We start from the raw sequence: 26957 nt of genomic DNA, 5'->3' as shown, positions 1-26957 counted from the left end.
CACCGCATAGCACGCTCATAGCCAACAGTCATCTCGAATGATGTCGTTATCTGCCCTGATTTGTTGAAAACGGGAGGCGTACGCCTTTTTTGAGACACTTATGCTGTTCATAATTGTCACAAAAAAGGCGTAGGCCTCCCATTTTCAACAAATCAGGGCAGATAAGGATATCATTCGAGATGGTGGTTGGCTAGGAGCGTGCTATACGGTGAAGTTCATTTTTAAGAGTGTAAGGTTGTGTATAGACGAGAGACTTCGTTTCAGGCGGGGCCAGGTGCAGGTGACGCTTAATGAAGCCTAATGATTTATTTGCTTGAGTCACGATGGAGATGATGTGTGAGGTCCACACCCTTTTAAAAATGAGTTTCACCGCATAGCATGCTCCTAGCCAATCATCATCTCGAATGATATCGTTATCTGCCCGGATTTGTTGAAAACGGGAGGCGTATACGCCTTTTTTGTGACACTTAGGCTGTCATAACTGTCACAAAAAAGGCGTACGCCCCCCGTTTTCAGCGAATCAGGTCAGATAACGATATCATTCGAGATAATGGTTGGCTAGGAGCTGTTCAGGTGGTTTCAAGAGGGTGTGTACGCTGCACAGCTCCTCAGTTTCACACTCTCCCCTGATGCCCGTGGAGCGACCTAATTGGTCCCAAAATATGGGGCTAACGGCTCAAGGTTAGGCACACGTGGTTTCGTATGTGGACCCAAATACCCCGTTATTGCTGCCTCGTGAATGGTCTCCCTTCTTTTCTGCGCAAAGGCAAACTGCTCCTGGCGTGTAGATACAAAAAAAAAAAAAAAAAAAAAAAAGCGCCCCCCAGAGGTCAGCTACGTTCGTTGTGTTTGTGCGAGAATGAAATTTTATTTGTCGTATAATGAACCCCAAAACGCTCCTTGGCGGCACTATAAATTATGATTGAGAAAACAGATAGTTTCGAGGAAACTTGATGTGTACTCGAGAAAGAAGATGACACAATTTTCCCGTAACGTGAGACACTGCACTCTTAAAAATGAACTTCACCTCATAGCACGCTCCTAGCCAACCATCGTCTCGAATGATATCGTTATCTGCCCTGATTTGTTGAAAACGTGAGGCGTACGCCTTTTTTGTGACACTTATGCTGTTCATAATTGTCACAAAAATGGCGGACGCCTCCCGTTTTCAGCAAATCAGGGCAGATAACGATATCACTCGAGATGATGGTTGGCTAGGAGCGTGCTATGCGGTGAAGTTCATTTCTAAGAGTGTGCGGATAATCTGGGGCCTCTCCGGAGCAAGCAACGTACAGAATGACGTCGCTCTATCCATTCTTGCCTTCAACCAATGAGAAGGAGGAAGCACATCATTCTGATTGGCTCTGTCTTCAACAACTTCCAAAGAAGGGTTGTCAATGTGACAGCTGGAGTTTTCGGGGGCAGCTGGTGTGTCAAGGCAGCCGTGCAATATCTGTCGAAACGTTTTTTGGCTGCTATTGGACATGGAAGGTTATTGCTTTGTCTCGGTATTTCATTTCCTTTGCTTCTATAGCTATAAGCTAGCGGTAACATACGAGGGTGTGGAACAATCCCGCTTCTGTGTTCCAGTACAGTACAAGTGGTCGTGGTCGTTTGTTGTCAGTATGACCGTGTGCGTCGTCCGAGACGAAAAATAAAACCACCAGAGACTATATACGGACATGTGTTTTTCTACATGCCAAAGAGCAGAGATGTTTTAGCGCAAGGACGATGAAATCTTCGTGGGACACCCGTATGTCTCACAAAGATATATAAACTTCGCTTTTTCGACACACTATTACATAACGTAGCTAAAATTGCTCAGCGAGCGATATACTAGAAGGGCTGTCACTTCCTAGCGGCTCTTGCATGCAAGTATAGGGTCGCCACCTTTCTCGTAGTGAAAAAATACCGGCAGAAGGAGAGGAGGTAGAATAGAGGGAAAGGAGGAAACGCCCCCGGGAAAGGGAAGTGGGTGAGGGGTGGACGAGCACACAAAGAGGGAAAGAATGTTCCTGTGTATTCGTGGATGTTAGAAAAATTGCTATACGCAGGCATGGGCGCTATACACTGGATCGTATTGGAGCATCCGGATTGGACTGCGATTTACTTTGAAAAACGCATCGACGCAGACAAACCCTTCTTCGTAGGTGGAGAATCTCATGATGCACTCTTACAAATGAAGTTCACCGCATAGCACGCTCCTAGCCAACCATCATCTTGAATGATATCTTTATCTACCCTGATTTGTTGAAAACGGGAGGCGTACGCCATTTTTGTGACACTTATGCTGTTCATAATTGTCACAGAAAAGGCGTACGCCTCCCGTTTTCAACAAATCAGGGCAGATAACTGTATCATTCGAGATGATGGTTGGCTAGGAGCGTGCTATGCGGTGAAGTTCATTTTTAAGAGTGTGGCTGTATACGGCCTAAGTTCTAGCTGGCTCGACACGACCACAAAGAGCTTTGCACATCCACTGCTCTCGTCCCCTCCGAACGCGAGACTTAATGAACAACAATGATAATAATAATAACGAATAATTAAGAAAACGACTGGTGATTGCGGAGTTGGGTCTGGGCTCCAGGTTTATTCAAGCTGTAGTGGAATGTTGAAGGGAAAACCCCGTAAAAGCCCTTACGAAATTCCTACCGGCAACCGGCACAGCGAGCAAATAACCGGCCTATGGTTGCAACCGTACTTGCAAGTCGTTGTCAGGAAACGGGATCGCTTTTTCAATGGGAGACTGAAAGACATTTTGTTTCAGAGACGCCTCATCTAGTGACCCATTCTGATATTAAAAGCGCACACTCTTAAAAATGAACTTCACCTCATAGCACGGTCCTAGCCAACCATCATCTCGAATGATATCGTTATCTGCCCTGATTTGTTGAAAACGGGGGCGTACGCCATTTCTGTGACACTTATGCTGTTCATAATTGTCACAGAAAAGGCGTACGCCCCGTGTTTTCAACAAATAAGGGCAGATAACGATATCATTCGAGATAATGGTTGGCTAGGAGCGTGCTATGCGGTGAAGTTCATTTTTAAGAGTGCAGGTTATAAAGGTGAGTCTCGGTTTGCAAGCATATCCTTCTGACGTCATAAGCTGACCTCCTACGTCACACCGAGCCATGACGAGTATAAGGGCGCGTCCCCGTGTGGGTCATTCATACTGCTTGCGCCATACTTGTCTGCAATCGACAGCTCCTGGTCTGCGCCTACCTGAAATCTCCAGGTGTTGCAAGATCATTTCTCCTGAGCCCAGCACCTGCAAACGCACAGTGAGTGCGGCCTCTAGCGACAAAACCAATACGGGCTGTTGGTCCTCCGATTGAAAATTTCAGAGAAGTATGTCGCAAGCGGTACACAGGGCTTTACGTCGCGAGACAACTATAAGCTCTTGGGATCAGTACGCGGACACACTACTAACTGATCCACCGACGCTGCATGGTTGCGCTACACACATAGAATCCCATTTAGAAAGATATGACTTTAGAGAAAAATTTCGAGGGAGTGGACAGACCAGCATTTTCTAAAGGGTGTAAGTGGTGAATGTTTACCGTTCACAGATTCGTGCTCTCTTTTGTTCTGCGAAGGAGCGACATAAAAATGCGCACTAAAAAGTAATTCAATTCAATTTATTTTCGCGGTGCCCAAGAACAACCGTATAGTCTGAGTAATGGTGCACTGCGGTAGTGGAATAAAAACCAAGAAAAACATAACCAATCATTTGGAAATATATTCCGAAAGCCGGGAAGAAGCATAAGCAGGCGGAGATAAATGACATTTTAAAGTACAACCAAGGATCACAGGAAGCGTGACGATGAGAATGTTAGAATCCTAATGGCAGATGAGAAAAGTCTGTGACTTACAAAAATCTCGATATCATGCGATCGATGAACATCATTAAACTCAATCATAACACGTGTTAAAGGACTCTGATCACGACACATTCCAACATGAAATACGGGAGGGTATATATCTTAGAGCCTTAGCTGGGACGTTAAAACGAATTGGTGAGGGAAGGTCGAAACAACCAACCGAAGAACGAATCTGTTCCTTTCGGTCACCTGACGTCGTAGCCGTTTTCAGAACAAAAATCCGTTCGGTAGATCGTCCGCAAAAAATTCGTGAAGAAACACCATTTTTCCTTTATTTTGCTCATTGCGCATCTTCGGAGGCGCGTCTTTCCTTCACCCCCAATGTGAGAGGGTGAAGGAGCACCTGAATTAAATTAATTAATTAATTAAGGCGCTCTTGAAATAAATGTCAAGATAGCTTAAAAGTCCCTAAAATACTTCAAGTATCGGGTTCCTGTTGCAGCACTCAGCTAACACAAAACCCATGGGTATTATCCCTTCTTTGCCTTTTTTTTTGTTTGGAATAGCAAGCCAACCTTCGTCTGGCTGACCTTTCCTTTCTTTTTCTTAATAAACATATCCCCCCCCCCCCAACATGGAGGGAACTTCTTGCTGGGAACGTTGTTTGTGAGTCGGATGTTAGGCAGATGCTGTAGACGTAGTTTGCCCCGAGCATTTAATTAGATGGCCCCTTGACGACGTATACAGAGCGTACATCTGCACACAGCTGTCGGACAGCTGTTTGTGGAACAGACCTTAATGACGCGTCGTCCTTCTCGGATATATTACAATCAGTTGTTTGGCTTCTCAAGCCCGTCGCAACAGTGTCTCCGCATTCAAAATGCTTCCGAAATTGCGTTGCTCCCTTAGGAGTTGTACTCTGTTTAACTTTGGAGCAGACTAACCTGTATTTTGTTTACCGCAGTGACTTTCCGATATCGTGGGTTTTCCTAACGCTAAGTCCTCCATGTAAAAACGTCGCAGTGAACAGAAGGCTATATAGAAGTTGTGGAGTTTGCGAAACCTGGATTTTGGCAGACGCCGTCTTTGCTTCCTGTCAGCGCCATCTGGCTTTAATAGTGATGAATCACTAGTACGGAAGGTCATCGTACTTTTTATCAAGAGGTACAATGTGCGATACAGAATACACCATACTGGCCTGACTTTCCAAAGACTTCACATTCATGTCTACGTATGTTGTTCTGAAACACAGACATGCATATACATGCGTAGAGCGAAGTAAGCGATATTTGGTGAACATGATGGAAATTAACCAAGAGAAGCTAGCACACAGAAAAACAAAAAAACAAAAAGACAAAAAAAAACACAACTTAACGTTCCTGGTCACAATTTTGACAACATTAAACTATATATTCTAGAAACCGGGTTTAGATCCACACGTGACAGACGTGATAGGGAGTCTTATCTCATATACAAGCTCAACGCTCTTCACCCGTCCGGTATCAACAAATCACAAGGCACCCTAGAAACACTTCACAAATAAAATATGCTTTTCCCTTCTACCTCCGTTATCATCTGTTATGTTCTGCATGGCCACTGCTTTCTACTTTCTTTATTGCATGCCACAACTTTGCATTACAAATATATATTTTAAAAAAACTTTGCTGGTTCTGGAATTTTCCCCACGTAACCACTAACCTCCTTATCTTTGGCTATGCTTGTCAATTCTTGCCTGTTGTCCCGTTTCGTCCACGTGTTCGTGAACCTTCCATTTTTCTGTAACCGGTCTGTAGCCTAGATCACTACGTTCACATAATCCCCTCCACACTCTAACAAAGCAGCCATTCACTCCGGCCGTAAAAACCCGTACGGAACCTTTCTTCCCTCCGGGCTGTTGACCCACAATTCGCATGAACCTTTAAACACGTCACACCTAACCCTACCATGCCAATGATGAGGACGGTGCCCAGAAGAAGAACAGTCTCTGTTCGAAATATCGGCGGCTTCTGTCCTGACTCCTGAGGCAATTCCCTTCCTACAAATAACCCTGGTTGGCGAGACCTGTAGCGCACTTAAAAAAAAAAAGAAAAAAGAAAGAAACGCACTTAGGCTAAAACCCTGGAACAAGACCATTGTGACGTAGCTCATTACCATAACATGCCGGCGACGTAAATGCTATACATACCTTAATTACTTAATCTACGTTAATTATATCTGCTTAATCTATCATTAAATTATCCCAGCGCGGTCTCGAATTTCGCTTTATTGGTGTAAAAGAAGGCAAGGGCTATATATATAGTTGATTTTGTCCGGAACGCAACCTAATTTAGAAGAGACTCTCTGTTGAAACATCTAACAGTTAACCGGTATGGGCGATATCTTGGCCCGTTTGCATAAAAGTTGAGTACGAGTCTCAGACTCATTCTCAATAGCTTTGGTAGCATAGTACAGTAGACTCTTGAAAATGAACTTCACCACATAGCACGCTCCTAGCCAACCATCATCCCGAATGACAACGTTCTCGCCCTTGATTTGTTGAAAACGGGAGGAGGAGCCTATTTTGTGCCATAATGCACGGCACAAAATAGGCTCCTCCTCCCGTTTTCAACAAATCGGGGGCGAGAACGTTGTCATTCGGGGTGATGGTTGGCTAGGAGCGTGCTATGTGGTGAAGTTCATTTTTAAGAGTGTACTAGTCACGTACTCAACTTTTATGCAAACGGGCCAACTTAGCTTTTTCTTTTTTTTTTCAAACATTATTTCTATTTATCATTATCGTTATCATCTCCGTGATCCAACGGCAACTTTATGCTCCTGTAGCGGACCATATATGCACGCCTTGTTCATCATCAACATGACATGGTTGCCTCGCTGCGCTGTCACGGAATCAGACAAAAACGTCACATCGTTCCTTTCTTCCGCGAGTGTTCATATTGCCTAGGCACTTTCTCAACAAGATACTACGTTGAAAGATGAAAGTCACTGAAAAGGTTAGCCAGCTGTAGGACTCGAACCCACATCTTCTGGATTACCGGTCCAGGGCTCTACCAATTGAGCTAAGCTAACACGCCTCCACAGTGACTTCCAACACTCTTAAAAATGAACTTCACCGCATAGCACGCTCCTAGCCAACCATAATCTCAAATGATATCGTTATCTGCCCTGGTTCGTTTAAAACGGGAGGCGTACGCCTTTTTTGTGACAGTTATGAACCGCATAAGTGTCAGAAAAAAGGCGTACGCCTCCCGTTTTCAACAAATCAGGGCAGATAACGATATCATTCGCGATAGTGGTTGGCTAGAAGTGTGCTATGCGGTGAAGTTCATTTTTAAGAGTGAAGGGTGCGTCATCTGAAGGGACAAACCAGCCACTCTCTCTCACTCATCCTCCTTTCACTCTTGCATTTTTGCTCACTCATACAACGCATGAATGCACTCAAATACGTATGAATGCACACATTCATACGACGGGATCGACGCAAGCGGCAACTGTTGAACATGAGAGAAGTGATATGTTCTGAGGCTGGAACAACATAGAAGGGACAAATACATACAAAGCCTCAAACAGTTTACAAATACAAAGTTACAAATACAAAGTTTGAGGCTTTGTACGTATTTGTCCCTTCTAATGTCGTTCCAGCCTCAGAACATCACTTCTATCATGAGATACTACGTCTTGGTGAGCTGCCACTATCTAATTGAAGAAAGGCTGGACAACATGGGGTTTCCGAACAACAGGGGGTTCCGATCAGGGGGTTTCCGAAGGCGGTACAGCAATGTGGTGGAGGTAAACATTGCTTCCAGCACCGTGCGCGGGAGATTTCCGGCGCACGTCAGAAGAACCCCAGGGGGTCCGAATTATCCGCAGTCCTGCCCTGCGGCACGTCCAACATGTCGCCATACTATGTATAGGCAAACAAACCGTACGTGTAGCTTGACGGTCCCATTATTTAACGGGGTTTGTTAAACATCGCTGCGCGGCGTATATATGTAGTCTGCCTGAGATTAACAGATGCGAACGGAATGTCGAGCATAAAAGTGGGAAGCAAGCAAGTTCGTGCAGATTTGAATTTGGTAAGCGTTCCTTGAGATTGAGGGCATAGGGTGACGCAGTAGCCAGCCATGAAATTTTATTACGGCAATTCGCGATTCCAGCGAAGCCGTAGCCACCTGACGGCGATTTCGAAAAGCTGCGAGTGGAGGTCCGAGCGCTCGTCCGGACAGGGAAGCGGTACACGTTTCTCTTGCTTATGTACAGAAAGCCGGAAAGAAAGAAGGTATCGAAATCGAAAAGATGAATGTTGCATTACTAGTTTCTTCTCAGACTGTTGGAAGTACCGCACGCTTTCTTTTAATAGTCTTCTAGTCAAGAAGAACGGAACGGAAGTCCCATGTGTCGACCCATCGCACGAGTTTCCTGATTAGCTCTGTGACCACAAGTTTATCTTAATATTAATCTTAGTAATACAGAACGAGCAACCAGAATTTCTCTGTCACGTTGACATGTATGCATTTTCAGACCTCAGGCAAAGTAAACAATATCAGCGTACTAATGCGGTATAGCCGAGCATCCACTATAGACGGTCTCTGGGAGAGACAGCTTCTGTCTGGTGTCCCACACGCATCAACGAATGACTCGCAAAGATAAAACTACCACACCAAGTTGTGTGTGAATACCAAGAGCAGTGCAGAAAACGAATACTTCAATTTGCCAAAGCATCTCTTGCAGCACTCAGATGTTCGCCGCAGAGCATATGACATATATGTTAAATAGTTACACATGTATAATGTTAAGGCAGGGGGGTCAGATATACGCATGAGTGCCAAGGATTTTCAAAATGTGTTATTCACGTATAACGTTGATATACAGTCACACAGTTCTGCGAACATCGGAGTTAAAGCTAACATCACATGAGCACGTTTTGTCACCACCACACCAAACAAGGAAGTGTTCTCTTGAGCTCTTGCAAATGCCCATGTAAACGTTAACTTGTGCATTACAATTTTTTATGATTACGTGTGTCTTAAAGGTCCAATCGAATTCCTAGAAACACTACACTTCCAACGGACCTGCCTTGCAACGCTCACATCTAAATACTACGGGATTATCGAAGGAGAAATTCAAACATGTATTGCCTTGCAGAATACTAATCCACATTCCAAAACACGTGCTATGTCACTCTTCTCAGCAACTAATCCCTGCTTTGCCTTCTTAGATTCTAAAATGTCTCCTTTGTTCGCTCGACTCCCGACGTATGTAAACAAACTCCGACGACGGAAACTGTTTGCCTATATCTCTTAGTTGAGCTGCACAGTATGAGATGACCAGCAGACAAAATTGATTCCGTCTTCATGAAACATGTCAATTTGTGGGTATTAAACCTGAAACAGATGAAAATAATTCGGCCGACACCGCATTCCCTATGCTGGCTTTGCTCAGAGACCTCCTTCCGTCCGCCATCTTGGAAGTTTGGGGCGCCACCTGTAGTTCATTGGAATCGCGAATAGAGAAAGGGTGAAATGAAACCAGTTCGCTAGTGAACTTGAAGCCTCTCTGGGGACCATCTGCATTCTTAAAATACACTTTTAAAAATGAACTTCACCTCATAGCACGCTCCTAGCCAACCATAATCTCAAATGATATCGTTATCTGCCCTGGTTCGTTGAAAACGGGAGGCGTACGCCTTTTTTTGTGACAATTATGAACCGCATAAGTGTCACAAAAAAGGCGTACGCCTCTCGTTTTTAAGAAATCAGGGCAGATAACGATATCATTCGAGATAGTGGTTGGCTGGGAGCGTGCTATGAGGTGAAGTTCATTTTGTAGGGGGTGGTGGTGATGAAAACCGGCTTGCAGTTGTCGGCCTCACGAATGTGGGCTGCGTCACGACTGTAGCCAGGATGAGATGAGATGATGTGATAACAGATGAAGGAATGATGAATGATGACGCCGATAGTTAAGATCTACACTCTTAAAAATGAGCTTCACCACATTGCACGCTCCTAGCCAACCATCATCCCGAATGACAACGTTCTCACCCCTGATTTGTTGAAAACGGGAGGCGGAGCCTATTTTGTGACACTTATGCAGTTCATAATTGTCACAAAAATGGCGTACGCCTCCCGTTTCCAGCAAATCAGCGGAGAGAACGATGTCATTCGAGATGATGGTTGGCTAGGAGCGTGCTATGCGGTGAAGTTCTGTTTTAAGAGTGTAGGGCAGTCACTGCCAGCGTTGATGAGAAGTCCGAGCAGTACTTTGAGCTTCACCGCATAGCACACTTTCAGCCAACCACCATGCCGAATGGCATGGCTCTGAACCTGATTGGCTAAAAACACACTTTTGTGGCACTCACGCAGTTATATTAAATGTCACAAAAGGGCGTACGCCTCACGCTTTCCACAAATCAGGAGGCTTCATTCTGTGCAATGGTTGGATGGCCTCAGACTTGTACGGTAATAGTCGGCCGTAACCGGAACGGCCGTTATACACTCTTAGAAATGAACTTCCCCGCATAGCACGCTCCTAGCCAACCATCATCTCGAATGATATCGTTATCTGCCCTGATTTGTTGAAAACCGGAGGCGTACGCCTTTTTTGTGACAATTATGAACAGCATAAGTGTCACAAAAAAGGCGTACGCCTCGCGTTTTCAACGAATCAGGGCAGATAACGATATCATTCGAGATGATGGTTAGCTACACTCTTAGAAATGAACTTCACCACATAGCACGATCCTAGCTAACCATCATCCCGAATGACAATGTTCTCGCCCCTGATTTGTTGAAAACGGGAGGAGGAGCCTATTTTGTGCCCATTATGCACGGCACAAAATAGGCTCCTCCTCCCGTTTTCAACAAATCAGGGGCGAGAACGTTGTCATTCGGGGTGTTGGTTGGCTAGGAGCGTGCTATGTGGTGAAGTTCATTTTTAAGAGTGTAGGAGCGTGCTGTGCGGTGAAGTTCATTTTTAAGAGTGTAACATCACCGGTAGCCCAACCGTCAGTTCGAATGACACCAGCTCCCGTGGCATAGCGGTTAGGGTGATCGCTCTCCGCGCCGAGATTGGGACAGGTGACACGGGTTCGAATCCTGTCACCGGCTGTGCTGTCTAAGGTTTTCCCTGGGTTTTCCGAAGACTTCCCAGACAAATGTCGGCACAGTTCACCCTGAAGTCGGCCCAGGACGCATACTAACTCCATGTCCCCCACCCGATATCTCCAACACACGGTGCTGCACGACTACAGCATAACTGCAGAGGCGGTCAAATAAAGAAGACAAATGAAGTGTGATACGAGGTGGCTCCGAAATGGCAAATCTGCGATTTCGAAAAGCAGTAAATAGTTACCTAGAAAAGTACTTACACTCTTAAAAATGAGTTTCACCACATAGCACGCTCCTAGCCAACCAACATTCCGAATGACAACGTTCTCGTCCCTTATTTGTTGAAAACGTGGGGCGGGGCCTGTTTTGTGACACTTATGCTGTTCATGATTGTCACAAAAAGGAGTACGCCTCCCGCTTTCAACAAACCAGGGCAGATAACGACATCATTCGAGACGATGGTTGGCTAGGAGCGTGCTATGCGGTGAAGTTCATTTCTAAGAGTGTAGTGACAGTCAATAGTTACACTTTTTGTAACTATAGTTACTTGTAACTAAGTTACTTCCCGAGACTGATCTGAAGGAAAGACAGACCCTGTCGATAGCCTGAATAACTGAACACTACCGCGGAGGAAAGAGTAAGCAAGGAAGACGCGGCGAGAGGCAGCTAACACACGTTTGCGCAGCGCACAACTGTTTTGCAGTGCAAATCCAGCGAGTGTTGCCAGACGACAGTTCTACATCTGGAGTCCCGAATAATGCCCCACTTGAGTCCTGTCTGTGAAACACGCCCTTGAAATGTTGTATGGCTGCGGCTCCTTTCTTTCCTGACGCTCCTGTGCCGTTCTCGTATGTCACGGCGTAGCCGTTCCTGCTAAACGACGAAACTAAATAATGCCACGCAACACATAGCAGAAGACAGCCATTAGTGCGTTCATTAACTGCCTCGCTCTGTCATAAGGAATTCAAAGAGTCGTCGTGGAATGTCACAAGCAGTGAATGGTTCCCTAGAGTTTCCGCCACACCGACTTTTTTTTTTTTTTTTTTTTTTTATAGCCAGCTGTTTGTCGCGTGGAATTGAGGACATAGAAGCAGCAAGTGTATAGAAGATAGCGTTATAGGTGATTCAGTTAGGATATATCCCCTTTGTTTGTGCCGGGCGCCCTTGAGTGACAGAAATACGCCACGCTTCTAGTGGATAATACTCGGCTTTTTCTTTAGTAAAAACGCTCTGAAAATATCGATTGAAATGGAAAGCGATTACGTTAGGACCATCAATAATATTGCCATTATCACCAATTATAATTTCTTTCTTACGTTTTTGATGCCTCCATCACACTCTTAGAAATGAACTTCACCACATAACACGCTCCTAGCCAACCATCATCCCCAATGACAACGTTCTCGCCCCTGATTTGTTGAAAACGGGAGGAGGAGTCTATTTTGTGCCGTGCATAATGGGCACAAAATAGGCTCCTCCTCCCGTTTTCAACAAATCTAGAGCGAGAACGTTGTCATTCGGGGTGATGGTTGGCTAAGACGTGCTATGTGGTGAAGTTCATTTTTAAGAGTGCACTCTTAAAAACGAACTTCACCGCATAGCACGCTCCTAGCCAACCATCACCTCGAATGATATCGTTAGCTGCCTTGATTTGTTGAAAACGGGAGGCGTACGCCTTTTTTGTGACACTTATGCTGTTCATAATTGTCACAAAAAATGTTTACGCCTCCCGCTTTCAACAAATCAGGGCAGATAACGATATCATTCGAGATAATGGTTGGCTAGGAGCGTGCTATGCGGTGAAGTTCATTTTTAAGAGTTTACTTTCTTCAACGATACCGGTCTGCCTCTTGATCTTTTCCCCCCTTTCCCGTTCTCATTTTTACCTTTCATCTTCTCTAGAATGCTTTGAAAGCTTATCTTTTTGGGTCTTCCTTTTTTTGTAATCCTTCGAAGATGAAAGGTAAAAATGAGAACAGGAAATAAAGATCAAGAGGTAGACGGGTATCGTTGCACTATATGTGCACAAGCAGTGGGGACGTTGTTACTAATAGCTTATTAGCAACATCCCCACTGCAATTTCGACAGCAATTGCCACAGAAATCCGCGTTCCCTCTTGGAACCGATTATCCTCATTAAATACATTTTGTTCCGTTCTCATTGTGAAACCATGGCGCCAACGAAAGTCGAGTGCTCTCTCGTGTTTCTCTTTCTGCTCCTCTTTTTGCCAGAACGAAGTGCGCAAGACTTTTTGTGTTTGTTATGAAATCTGTCTCTCAATTAATCGCGATTGGAAGAAAAAGTTGCCCGTGAAGTCGTCTTCCGCGAATTTTCTGGGTGAAGAAACGTTGCAATGAGTCGTCTGCTACGTGAGCAATGTATGATTGCATCCTTCGGGTATCATTTGAACGAAACATCCCTCGGGCAACCTTGGAAACATGGCGAAAGAGTGCAATAGGCCGGGATTTGAAATCTTGCACCGTCGCAGACTTGAAATGGCAAATTACACCGCAGAGGAAAAAACGCCCATGGTTGCTCTAGGCGAGTTTCCTCGCTAGTTTCGATTGGTTTCGGCCCTTAATTAATTCCAACATCCAAGTAATTATCTGCTTGCTTGGTTACTGCCGCCCGCAGTACCATGGAGCGTGAAACGAAATTGACTTGAGATGAAAGTACGTAGTCATATTCGTGCTAGCAGTATGCTAGCACGAATTTATATTTTTTTTATTATTTATTTGTCATCACAAAAAAAAAAAACAACAAGGAACAAGGATTAATTAAGGCTACCCTGGTTTCCTGCTGCGGCAAATTCAAAGTTCCGCGCCACCAACTTGTAAATTCCGCGATTTTCCGCGGCAAGCAGTTAACGGCTGGTTGAACTGGGCAACACTTTATTTTCTTGGATAATGTGGGAACAAAAAATATTTTATAAAATTACAGATTGAAAGCACCTGTTGTGGCTCAGCATTACATGATATCTCGATTTCTCTCCTCTGACAAAGACAAAGGTCTGTCACCTGCAATCATTTTATACCTGCTGAAAGATCTTTCAGCATCTAGAGAGTTTGTAGGAACTTTATAGGAAGATTATAGGAAGGAGGTTACAATACATGCCCTGTGGAAGTTACAAGACACCCTTTTGATTTCTCGGCTGCACTCTTAAAAATGAACTTCACCGCATAGCACGCTCCTAGCCAACCATAATCTCGAATGATATCGTTATCTGCCGTGATTTGTTGAAAACGGGAGGCGTACGCCTTTTCTGTGACACTTATGCTGTTCATAATTGTCACAGAAAAGGCGTACGCCTCCCGTTTTCAACAAATCACGGCAGATAACGATATCATTCGAGATTATGGTTGGCTAGGAGCGTGCTATGCGGTGAAGTTCATTTTTAAGAGTGTGCAGGCGTTATTTAAGAGTCTTTAAAGGGAAACTCACCGACATCAAATCAAGGTCCCCCACGGTCATCGCTAAACTGCACGCTGCTCAGGCGAAGTATGCACAATCTATTTATTTATTTATATATGTGTCTACTAACAGCCTAAAGCCTTACCAGCAGTACACAATAAAAACACACAACATAGGAATGTATTAATACGATAAAGTTGAACGTTCATACCACAATAAAATAACAAACAAACAAAAAACAATAAACTTGAGCTAACGTTATTTTAAGCTGAACTTCACCACATAGCACGCTCCTAGCCAACCATCACTCCGAATGACAACGTTCTCGCCTCTGATTTGTTGAAAACGGGAGGAGGAGTCTATTTTGTGCCCATTATGCACGGCACAAAATAGGCTCCTCCTCCCGTTTTCAACAAATCAGAGGCGAGAACGTTGTCATTCGGGGTGATGGTTGGCTAGGACTCACCTAGGAGTGTGCTATGTGGTGAAGTTCATTTTTAAGAGTGTACAATCTGTCTGTGTTGGTCCTGCAGCATGAGCAGTTTCGTAAGGCAGGCTTCACCTCATGCAGGGACGCTTTGAGGAGGTGTCGTTCGTATTCGGCGAATACTTAGTCAGATATTCGGAAATCCGAATATATTGGGCATTCGATTCACGAATGAAATACTTCGAGTGATTGATATTTGATTCGAATTCGAGAACTCGAATACTGTAAACGTATTTTTATTCGCGATGCAATAATTTTCGCGAATCACGCATTCAGTCATTTGCGCAATTATGAAATTGTTCATTTGCGCAATTTAGCGGTTCCAGGGCTATTTCCTTGCGCGGGATAAACGTCAAGCTGTCTTCGCGAGTACAATTTTTCGCGATTTTGTAGCGGTCGAGGGAATTCGCGAAAATTAATACATCGCGAATAAAAAATACGTTTGCAGTACCCGCACACCCCTAAAAATAAGGGGTTCCGCGAAATTCCGTGCCAAACAAAGGATTCCGCGATATTCCGCGGAATCGCGGAAAACCCGGGGCCTTAAATATAATTGGCTTTAAAAGTTTACATTTTTTTTGTTTCTGTTTCTGTTCTGTTCTTTAGCTTTAAAAGTGCGTAAGCAATTAAGTATGTTTTTTTTTCTTTTTCTCCGAAAACGACAGTTTATGCGATGGTTCGTGTCTGGCTTGAAAGTATTCACGCAGGGAAACATCCCACATCATCATCATCATCATCCATTCATCTATGTTGTTGTTGTTGTTGAAAGTATTCCACGTTAATTGAATCGTTCCAGAAGTGGACCTGTGCGACCACAACGCCACCATGTGTGGACCAGAAGCCGGCTGCCACAGTTACAATGGTTCCTTCATCTGCATCTGCAGTGATCTCACCGTCAAGCGAGCCCATGAGTCTTGCGCACCACCCGCTCTTGGTGAGTTTCTCTTTGTAGTCGTGTTGTCGTATAGTCATGTTCCTAGTCATCCTGTAGTCGTGTGTCTTGACTAGGATGACGAAGCAGCTCGAAATATGTGTTTTTTACCTTCTGTCTTTCATTGGTTACTTGCTTGTCTTTTGGACATGTACATGCTTACATCAATCGCACTTGTCTCTCATTAAAGTATATGACAATCGACTGAAAGGCCAGACAGAGTGCGCTACCGGCTACACTCTTAAAAATGAACTTCACCGCATAGCACGCTCCTAGCCAACCATTATCTCGAATGATATCGTTACCTGCCCTGATTTGTTGAAATCGGGAGGCGTACGCCTTTTCTGTGACAATTATGAACAGCATAAGTGTCACAAAAAAGGCGTACGCCACCCGTTTTCAACAAAACAGGGCAGATAACGATATCATTCGTGATAATGGTTGGCTAGGAGCGTGCTATGCGGTGAAGTTCATTTTTAAGAGTGTACGCTTCGGTGGCAGCGGCTTGCCGATGACTTGCCAAGGGCCTCGTTCCAGCCTATAGGAAGTACACTCTTAAAAATGAACTTCACCGCATAGCACGCTCCTAGCCAACCATCATCTCGAATGATATCGTTATCTGCCCGGATTTGTTGAAAACGGGAGGCGTACGCCTTTTTTTTTTGACAATTATGAACAGCATAAGTGTCACACAAAAGGCGTACGCCTCCCGTTTTCAACAAATAGGGGCAGATAACGATATCATTCGATGTGATTGTTGGCCAAGAGCGTGCTATGCGGTGAAGTTCATTTTTAAGAGTGTAGTTACATTACCTTATGCCATCCAGACAAACCATGCCTCTGGATTGGTGATTCGACCTATACACTCCAAAAACAGAACTTCACCGCATAGCACGCTGTGCTCCAACCGTTACCAATAACGATAGGATTATCGCTTCTGATTCGAAGAGAGAGTGGGGGCGTACGCCTTTTTGTGGCAATTTTTATATACCCAAATTGCCACAAAAAGGCGTACGCCCACCTCCCTCTTCGAATCAGAAGCGATAATCCCATCATTCGTGGAAATGGTTGGCGCACAGCGTGCTATGCGGTGAAGTTCTGTTTTTAGAGTGTACACTCTTAAAAATGAACTTCACCGCATAGCACGCTCCTAGCCAACCATCATCTCGAATGATATCATTATCTGCCCTGATTTGTTGAAAACGGGAGGCGTACGCCTTTTCTGTGACACTTACGCTGTTCATAATTGTCACAGAAAGGGCGTACGCCTCCCGTTTTCAACAAATCAGGGCAGATAACGATATTCGATAACGATCACCGCATTCGAGATGATGGTTGGCTAGGAGCGTGCTATGCGGTGAACTTCATTTTTAAGAGTGTACGTTTCCATTTTTTCTTTCTATTTCTAATCTGATATAATCGAATCGAAGCCGCATCCTTAGATCGCGCGCGCATTCACAACTGACACAGCGACGCTGTTTTTGCCTCTTTTTGAACAACATTTACGAGCGGCACACTCGTTCGTAAGAAGAAAAGCAAAGCAAAGCAAAAAAAAAAAAAAAAAGCAAAGAAGCAAAGCACCAGACCCGTAAGACACAGTGCTACGCAACATGTGCACCATAAAAAAAAAGTTATATACCATGCAAGCACCATTATCGACTGCAGAAAACATTTCTACCGCTTGAGCAAGGTCATCAAGATAGCTGTGGTCGGTGGGCCAATCCGCTGATATTGACATTCGGCTCTAATGAAATCCTGAACGTGTATCGATCGAATTTTCGATTCCGTGTTAGCACAGCGAAGCAGCTGGGGCTATGTACAAACAGACGAGGAGAAGGGATGGAAGACGATCCCAGTCTGACTTGCGAACGTCGCAATGCAACAACGGCCGCGATATTTCTTCCCGGCGGAATAATTATTAGGGGAGGGGGGGGGGGGGGGAATGCGTTTATTGAAAAAAATGCGAGGAAAGGTTAGTTAGGCATAGACCGACTTAACATAACAGGGGGAGCTCTATTGAAATTTCGAAAAATGACTTTGATAACGCAGCTGTTCCACTATGTTATCACCAGCAGCATAGTTGAGCGAAGGGATGCAGCACATTGTGGTGACATTCAAGCGGTGGTTGTCACGCTAAACACTGGGAAGCTCCAATCCAAGGGCTGCGTTCCAAAACAAGCTCTCGAGCAGGAGTTGGTCACGTGACAGAGTTGTAATACGTCACCAAGAAGGTAGGCCATCCTCGAATAGACGAGTTCAGAAAATCCCAGTGCTCTTTGCTCACGCATTGCATCCTGGGAGCTTGCTGAGCGGGGGAACGAAGAATAATCCTTCACATTTCGCTTTCGCTGACCTCGACATGTCGTGGACAATGGACCGGTAGGGGAGAAACCGGAACAGTTTGGAGGTCCGCCCGTTTCTTTCGTATTAGTAAACTCCCACAGTTCACAGCGGCGCTAAGCACTCTGGGATTTTCTAAACTCGTCTATAACGGGCGCAAGTACAATCCTCGACATGGCGACAGCAGACGACAGTGACATTTGGCAGACTTGTGCCCGTTACTAAAAAATAGGAACTAAATACCGTTACCCGTTACTTCAGAAAAAAGTAACTAAATACGTTACTCGTTACCAACATACAAAAGTAACGAGTTCTCGTTACTCACAGGTAACGAGTTACTTTTTCGTTACCGCCGCATAGTTAAAAGAGCCAACAAACATGCCGTGACTTGCCTTCAACTCATTATTAATGAGAAATTGCACTTCACAAGAAGCTGATACTCGAAATTTACATTAGTGATCTTCGTTTTCTTTCGTGTGATGACATCTGCTGCCGAAGTGGGGGTGATCGGAGGTTATGGAAACACGAGAAAAGACACCGGTTTTCGTGCCACCGATCACCAACGGTTCCCAAAAACAGACGAGGGGCTGCGTCATAATTTAGGGCACTCAGAAGCTTAGCAAAGACAAGAAAAGGCTCGAGGTCGAAACGCGTTTTTTGTAGCCATAGCACAATTGGTACCCATCCTTGGGAAGGAGTGATGGTCGGAGATTACGGAAACAAGAGAAAAGACAAGGGCCTTCGTTTAAGACGATTCAGCACGTCAACAACACATCCAACGAGGGACTGCAATAATACTTTGAGTCACACGTGGTCGTGGGTCACGCAGGTCCACGCATTGCGCCACACGGAGTGCCGAAATGTGCTCCCCCGCGCTGAAGAAAAGGAACGAATAACGTCAGTAACGAGTTACCAATTTTTGTAACTGATTCCGTTACTATTACCATTTTTTAATAAGTAACTGAATCGTTACTTCGTTACCAAAAAAAGTAACCGTTACCAAGTAACGAGTTACTTGTAACGAGTTAGGCACAACTCTGGCATTTGGGCCCCGGGACATCAGAATTAACCTCTGGCCGCTGCTTTGCTGTTGCGGTGCTGACTTCGGTGTGGGGTCATCTGCGTGAGTTCGTAAAGCATACACGCCACGAATTAGGGATATGTGGATCGTCTCGAGCCCGCATTCTTCGAGCACGAGAAAAGAGACAACTATAGCGGGGTAGAAGGTTGGTCGAAGAATGATTTAATTCTCGTGCCAAGACTGGTGCGCGAGAGTAGCCGGCCAGCATTGTCGTCATCTGTCGGGGGCGCCACAGATATTTACGGCGCATTCTGAGAAACGGTACACTGTAAACTTTTTCACACCTTTAAAGGTGTGCGCTATGAACATTCAACCTGGTTGCGTAACATTGCATCTCCGGGATGGTATTTTACAAAATTTGGAAAGCATTACTAAAGATCAAGTGTCAGTGCAAATCTCGCTTTCATTATGTCTTGGATATCGTAGGTACGAGCTAATGCATATATGCATCGCTATCGATAATCGAGCACGCGCAAGTGTCTACAGTACTGTTGACCAATGTTGATTTGTGGCAAGACTGAATTTTTGGAGGACAGACAACACTCGAGTAAAGAAAATTTGTGCGAAACCGTGCTCCATTATGATGTTGCCAAAATTACACCTAAAAAGGCGTGCGCCATGCACGTTATTACACCTTTAAAGGTGTGAAAAGATTTAGAGTGTAGCGCTCCTCTGGTCTAGCTCCAAAACGCATAGAAGCAGCTTTCGACCTTCACATGCAACGAGCTGATGTCTGTTGTATGAATGGTTCCGCGCATGCTGCTCCGAAGAGAACATCAGGTCGCCAAATCCGCACTCGAATTTCCGGGCGTCCTCCATGATACAGCCGAGACGAGCAGCAGCAAAAGCTGACAACAGCTCTGACGTCACTGCTCTTAGCTACGCCCATCCCGATAGGGAGTAGCGCGTGTCGATATCGGAGCCGCTACACTGTAAACTGAAAAACACCCTTATGGGAGTAAATGGCTTGTAACTCACGCCACTTTTGACACCGTATGGTCTGGAACACCCATTTTAGAGGGTGTATTCTGTGTAACACACCCTTTGAAAGGGTGCTTTTCCTTGAAAATCCATTCTTTTGCACCCTATAAGCACCCTTTTAGGAGGGTGTAAGATTGTTGAACACCTAACAACAACAACAACAATAAACAGTGAAGAAGTGATGATGACATGGGATGTTTCCCCGTGGTAGCCACAGGACTCTACCCCACTTCAAAGAGGTTAATATGAGAGGATGAATTATGGTGAGAGTGAAGTGACGACAGGTCGGAGTTCTGTTTAGAGCTCTTCGAGGAGTCCAGTGGCTTTGCATGAAAGCAAAAAGGGAGCGAAGAGCCCGGCAGTGATGCGCAGGGGAGCTCCATGGGCCAAGTACTTTGGACAGGCTGAATGGTCTACACTCTAAATCGTTTTACACCTTAAAGGGTGTAAATCAAAATGTTCATGGCGCACACCTTTTAATGTGTATTTTAACACCCTCGTGGCAATTGGGGTGTAAAGGTTGTAACGCCGAATAAAACTGCTGGGTTCGTGGCAATATGCTGGTAACCGTGTATTCACAATTACCAGCATATTGCATATAATCACATTGAGGTCCATATATGTATGTATATCAAGGTGACTAAATGTGTGTGTAAACATGCACAGCCGACATACAGAAAATCATGTATGGCGTGGCAGCTGTGCATGGCAATGAAGCATGGCAGCTGTATATAGCTTTTCGTGAAATTGTAGACCTTCTCATGAGCAGGCACCTCCCCCATATGCATGTTCATTACTTAAAACGTTGCATTTATTCGTTTCTTCCAGGCTTTGCAGTGTTGTACCCACAAATATCTAACCCCTGTAAAATGCATTACATTGTTCATTATCCGCGACTCATCAAGATGTTTGGTCCTCTCCTAGCTGTATTGTGTATGCGTTTCGAAGGGAAACACCAGCATTTTAAGATGTTGCTAGAAAAACTCGACATTTTAAGAACATAACCCTTGCATTAGCAAGAAGACATCAATTTTATCAAAAGTATGTGTGGTCGCAGCCCTTCATCAGAAATGCCACATCTACTGATGGTTCCAAGGAGATACTACTTCAACATGCCCCAGAAGCAATTCAGAGTTATATTCATGACAGTGATATTCACGCACAATCTATTGTCTATGTAAAAAGTGCAGATGATAATGATAACACATTTGCTGTTGGCTGTGCTGTTGCCAAAGAATCTTCCGAGGAGGACTTACCCGTGTTCGTTGAGATTACAGGCATATATGATATTAACTCTGATACGATTTTTCTTATACAAACATTCTACAGTTGAGTGTGAGCACTATCATGCATTTGTTCTGTCTTGCAATGAGGAGCAACGTGTTTTAAGAAATTTAGGCACTATCTCAACAGATCTTCTAAATCTGTAGATGGTAGACGTGTTGTAAATCCACGCCATGCACTTTTGTAATGTAACTTCCCGTTCCCGGTTGTTGTATACATTTACTTTTGTTCACGTGAACGAAAATAAACACACCCCTTCCTACACCCAGGCGACACACTTATCACCTTATTTCACCTGAGGGTGTAGTACACCATTGTTACACCCTCAGGAACTTCCAAAACGAAGTTGTAGGGTGTGAAAGGGGTGTGATCTTTGTTAATACACCTATTTTACACCTTTAAAGGTGTGAAACGATTTAGAGTGTATGGTCGAGGAGTTCAAGTCGGCGTCGAAGTACCCGGCGTTCACACGTGTACCGCTCACAGTCCCTAAACAGTCCCTCCTAAAACAGTGTACAAAGGGTGCAAAAGACGGCGTTTTGAAGGAAAAGCACCCTTCCAAAGGGTGTTCTACACAGAATACGCCCTCTCAAAAAAGGGTGTTCCAGACCATACGGTGTTAAAAAGTAGTGTGAGTTATAGGACAAGCCATTTACACCCATAAGGGTGTTTTTCAGTTTCCAGTGTACACTTGGGTAGGCGACCCGTTTTAGGAACTCGGGTTGTGACGTAATCGGGTTGATTCCGGAACGCAAAGAGTCGAGAGAGAACCGGGCGAGTTCTTGAACGCAAGCCTGTGCTGCATGGCCGAGAGGGTAAAATCATCCGCCCGTTGCTGCTATGCCAAGGTCGTGCTGAAGACTGCACTGTAAACTGGAAAACACCCTTATAGGTGTAAATGGCTTGTCCTATAACTCACACCACTTTTTACACCATATGGTCCGGAATACCCTTTGTAGAGGGTGTATTCTGTGTAAAACACCCTTTGAAAAGGTGCTTTTCCTTGAAAATGCCGTCTTTTGCACCCTTTCACACCCTTTTAGGGGGTGTTTAACAATTTTACACCCTCATAAAAGTGTTTAAAGGGTGCAAAAGAAGGCATTTTCAAGGAAAAGTGTAGTGGCGCTGCAGTTCCACCGGCAGCGATATTGAGGATGAAGACTGGGAGTCTCGTGAGCAGCTGCTAGTCAGCTGGCATTCGGGTTCTGGCTTCCGTGGAATAAACAGTGTACCCACGTAGTCTGGTCTACTTCAACTGGCGACGAGCTGTTACAGTGATGTCTTTCCCGGAGACGCCTCAGTCACCAACTGCCGCGAGGTCTGCGGAGGGCATACGTCATTTCAGGAGTCCAGGAACCTTTGACCCAGCCAAAGAGGAGTGGAACCTCTATCACGTGAGGTTCGAAGCTGCCTTGCGTGTGGCCAGGATTTCTGACGACCAAGATAAGAGCAGCCTACTTATATCTTCACTGAGTCCAGAAGTCTTCAAGCGACTATACCATTCGTTGCAGCCACGCAACATTGCCCAGGTCCCCTTCACCGAGCTTCTCAAGAAGATGTCAGAACATTATACGCCGAAGAGATTCAAAGAATTCGAGAGGCTGAAGTTGTTCTCCACCCGTCAAGACGAGGAAGAAACGGTGCGGGACTACATGGAACGGCTATCCACTGTCGTCGGTCGCTGCGAGTACGAAGCCGAGACGGATCTTCGGACCTGCTCGTTGCTAACAGCGTTCATCGTTGGGCTAAGAGACGAACGACTCCGGACACGGCTTGTGCTTGAAAAGGACCTTACCTTGGATTCTGCGCTCCGGTTGGCGGAAAGTTGTTTGGCAGCGGCAACTGAATCTCAACAGCTGTGCTCAAAGAACGCCGTGCACCTGCTGAGGCCTGACCGAAACATTCGATGCTTTCGATGTGGAAACACCAACCATGGCGCAGACGACTGCCGATTCCGATCCGAAGACTGCCGTTCTTGCGGCAAGATGGGCCACATAGCGAAGATGTGCCGCAGTAGCAGCTCCTCAGCGATGTCATCAGCCCCGTCGAGTAGGGACGCGCGATCGCAGCTTCGTAATCGGCCAGAAAGTGTGGATGCTCGACCCCATCAAAAAAGGCCATTGGAAAATTGGTATACGATCGGCAACAAGCAGGGCTCCACGATCTATGTTGCGAAAGACGAGTTCGGCAAAGAACACCGGGTCCACAAGGATCATTTAAAGCGGCGGGAATCAACGACTACGTGGCTCCCGCATGTCCCACAACACGACAGAGAGCCATTGCAGTCTCCAGGGAACAATGCTTCTGAAGGCTTCCTTCTTGTGTTTCCTGAGACGACTGAACCTGAAGGAGACAGCGAACAGTGCCCGGGTCCAGCGACAGCAGACTTTGCAGTTCCTCTAGCAAACTCTGCGGCCCCTCTGAAGACTTTCGGAGCTCGATATCCAACGCGCACGCGTTGTAAACCGGAGCGCTACGGATCATCTTAAAGGGGGGAAATTGTAGTGGCGCTGCAGTTCCACCGGCAGCGATATTGAGGATGAAGACTGGGAGTCTCGTGAGCAGCTGCTAGTCAGCTGGCATTCGGGTTCTGGCTTCCGTGGAATAAACAGTGTACCCACGTAGTCTGGTCTACTTCAAAAGGCACCTTTTCAAAGGGTGTTTTAACAGAATACACCCTCTAAAAGGGTGTTCGGGACCATATGGTGTAAAAAGTGGTGTGAGTTATAGGACAAACCCATTTACACCCATATGGGTGTTTTTCAGTTTACAGTGTGGGAGGTGCTCGGTTCGAATCCTATACCACAGGCCGTGCGGTCTCGCGTTTTCCGCCAGACTTTCCGGACGACTGTCGGCACAGTACTCCTTGAAGTCCTCCCAGGACGCATACCCCCTCCTCCTCCTCCTCCTCCTCCTCCCCCACTCCTTCCTGCTGTCCACTCTCCACCTCTCCACGTCCGTACGCCGCGCATAACCACATTAGCTTGGCCGCACTAACAGGTTTCAGGTTGTCTGCTTTTCAAGCTGGTTTCTGAACACGCGCAGTCGCTCTTGCGTCTCTGCAGCTTTCGTTTTTATGTATGTCTGGGCAGTCGGATCCTTTCTGCGCGTGTATTCTCACACACACAAAGACATGCACGCGCACAAACGTGTGCACACCCACAGGCTCGCTCACCCATGCGTTTACACAGAACCTCAAGCTCATACGCACGCACAACCATGCACAGAAACAAGGAAATCGTGCCGTTCCTTTCCTCCCAAGATTTAATCTCTGTCATGAGCCCGTTGTACGATACTCAAGCCACAACGGGCTATTTGCCAAGGTTAATGCAGTGTTTATCCAACGGTAATGACAATAGACGATTTCAGAAATTGCATGGATGGCCCACCAGAGAGCGCCGTGTTGCGAAAGCCCCGCTGCACCTTGGGATTTAGTTTTCATGAGTCAGAGAGAAGAAGAAGAGCGCAAACGGTTCTCTTATTCAACCCGAGTAGCCAGGAGTTGGGTAACGACGTCAGAGCCTTTATCATCACGTGACTCCAGAGTAGCCACCTTTGACCGTAATTTTCGAACGACTAGAGTTAGGAAGTGCTGGCAGACACTCCGTTTAACAACTTCACGCAGATGCGTGCACTCCAGCAGATTTTGAAAATGCTCGACAGTTTTTAACCAGTCCTACATTTCGAAAATGAACATCACCCATATTGTCTGTCAACAGGACGGTTGCTAGCAGACGACGCATCGTCGTCTGCTAGCTTGTGTGTGACGTCAGAACCACGGCTACCCTTCTTCAGAGCAGAGTAGAGTAGAGTTGTCACTCCCTGGCTACTCTGGCTAATTTTCGCCACAGAGTTATGACGTCATTTCCGCTAACCTGGCTACTCTGGCTATTTTTCGCCGGCTGAGAGTAACTCGGAGTTGCCAGAGTTGAATAAGAAAACGACGTATTGCGCGATGCGGGTGACTTGGGCGACGGAGGGCCCCCGTGCGGAGCACAAGGGCAATATCTGAAATCGCCTATTCGTGTTTATATAAGGCTACATCGCATGGAATGAAGGGTGAGGGCAACTGTAACGCAGCGGGGTGACTTGCATAGTGCGATGTTGCACACACGGTACACCGCCACGTTACTCAGATGCCACACTGTAAACTGAAAAACACCCTTATGGGTGTAAATGGCTTGTCCTATAACTGACACCTCTTTTTACACCATATGGTCTTATATGGCCTCCTAGAAGGGTGTTTAAAGGGTGCAAAAGAAAGCATTTTCAAGGAAAAGCACCCTTTCAAAGGGTGTCTTACACAGAATACACCCTCTGAAAAGGGTGTTCTAAGACCATATGGTGTAAAAAGAGGTGTCAGTTATAGGACAAGCCATTTACACCCATAAGGGTGTTTTTCAGTTTACAGTGCAGCTAACACCGCGTTCATCAACAAATATGAAATGATGACTCGTAATTATATACGAGGACAACATTAAAGCATTTGTTACTTTTCGCGAGTGTATAATGCCATAAAATGCACAGATGCACTTTATTTCCGTTGCCTTTCCCGGTCCGCGTCCTTTCCTGGTACGCTCACAGAAAAAAAGGATCGTGAAAAGGTGGTAACTTCTATACTTACCACCTATAGGTCAACATAGCGTCTGGTAAAGGGTGTAAAAGGGTGTTAAAAAGCAATTATGACATATATCCAAATTGCTACAAACAGGCGTAAGCTCCCATCGCTCACCGAACCAGAAGCGGTAATCCTATCATTCGTAGGTATAGCAGGTAGAACTTTGCAACCTTTTACGGGCACAACATATGCGACAATTATTACCTCCTAAAAGGTGTAACTGCTCCATCCCTTTTTTTTTTTTTTTTTTTTTCTTGAGAGTGTAGCTTTCGCGTTTTCTGTTCTTACGCCTTTCTGTTTTTGTTTGTTTGTTTGTTTGCTTTTTTTCTCGGAGCATTCACATCTCCGAACAGAGAGGCGACGCTATACTAATGTGGGAAAAAAAAAAAAAAAATTCAGATTAAGACGTCTGATGAAAGTGTGTGTATCAATTTACGGGATAGCGCGAAAGGTTTTGATGTGCGCAATTTGTCCCCCCCCCCCCCAAAAAAAAAGAAGAAGAAAAGAAACCTCACATAAACATAGCTCCGTGCGCACACCCTTAACTCGCCACTCCGGGTATAACGAGGAGGAGAAGGTATGATGCCACGTCACCGATGACGTTACAGGGCCCTCGCGTTCTGGTTCGCTGGTCAGGGGTAAGTCAGCTCCCTGTCCCTTTGCCGCCGTAAACCAGCTTTGCCGGTTCCCCCGGAGAATTGGGGATATAGAAGGAGCGGCCGAATCGTGACCCAGCCAGGAGCAAAGCTCTTTCAGGGCCCCACAGAGCCGAGTAGCAGACGACAGCTAAGTAGCAGACAACATTTCTCTGAACCAATCAGTGAGCGCGGACCCTGTACCGTCAGCGGGAGGTCGCAGGCAGATTACAGGCTGGTAGTGCTCTCCACCACCCTTGCG

At 45.5% G+C, this 26957-nt stretch overlaps 1 protein-coding gene across 1 annotated transcript in view; it reads left to right on the top strand.

Annotated features, from left to right (window-relative positions):
- The window catches only part of LOC135396593 (tyrosine-protein kinase transmembrane receptor Ror-like), a 170957-nt gene that overhangs the window by 126656 nt on the left and 17344 nt on the right, over positions 1-26957 (top strand). The window contains exon 2 of the mRNA XM_064627641.1: positions 15622-15759. Within this exon, the coding sequence (XP_064483711.1) occupies positions 15651-15759 (109 nt within the window). The 5' untranslated portion in view covers positions 15622-15650. The remainder of the gene's footprint in view (positions 1-15621; positions 15760-26957) is intronic.

This window comes from Ornithodoros turicata, chromosome 1 (assembly GCF_037126465.1).
Source record: "Ornithodoros turicata isolate Travis chromosome 1, ASM3712646v1, whole genome shotgun sequence".
Classification (NCBI taxonomy): Eukaryota; Metazoa; Arthropoda; class Arachnida; order Ixodida; family Argasidae; genus Ornithodoros; species Ornithodoros turicata.
This window is presented reverse-complemented; position numbering and strand designations above follow the sequence as displayed.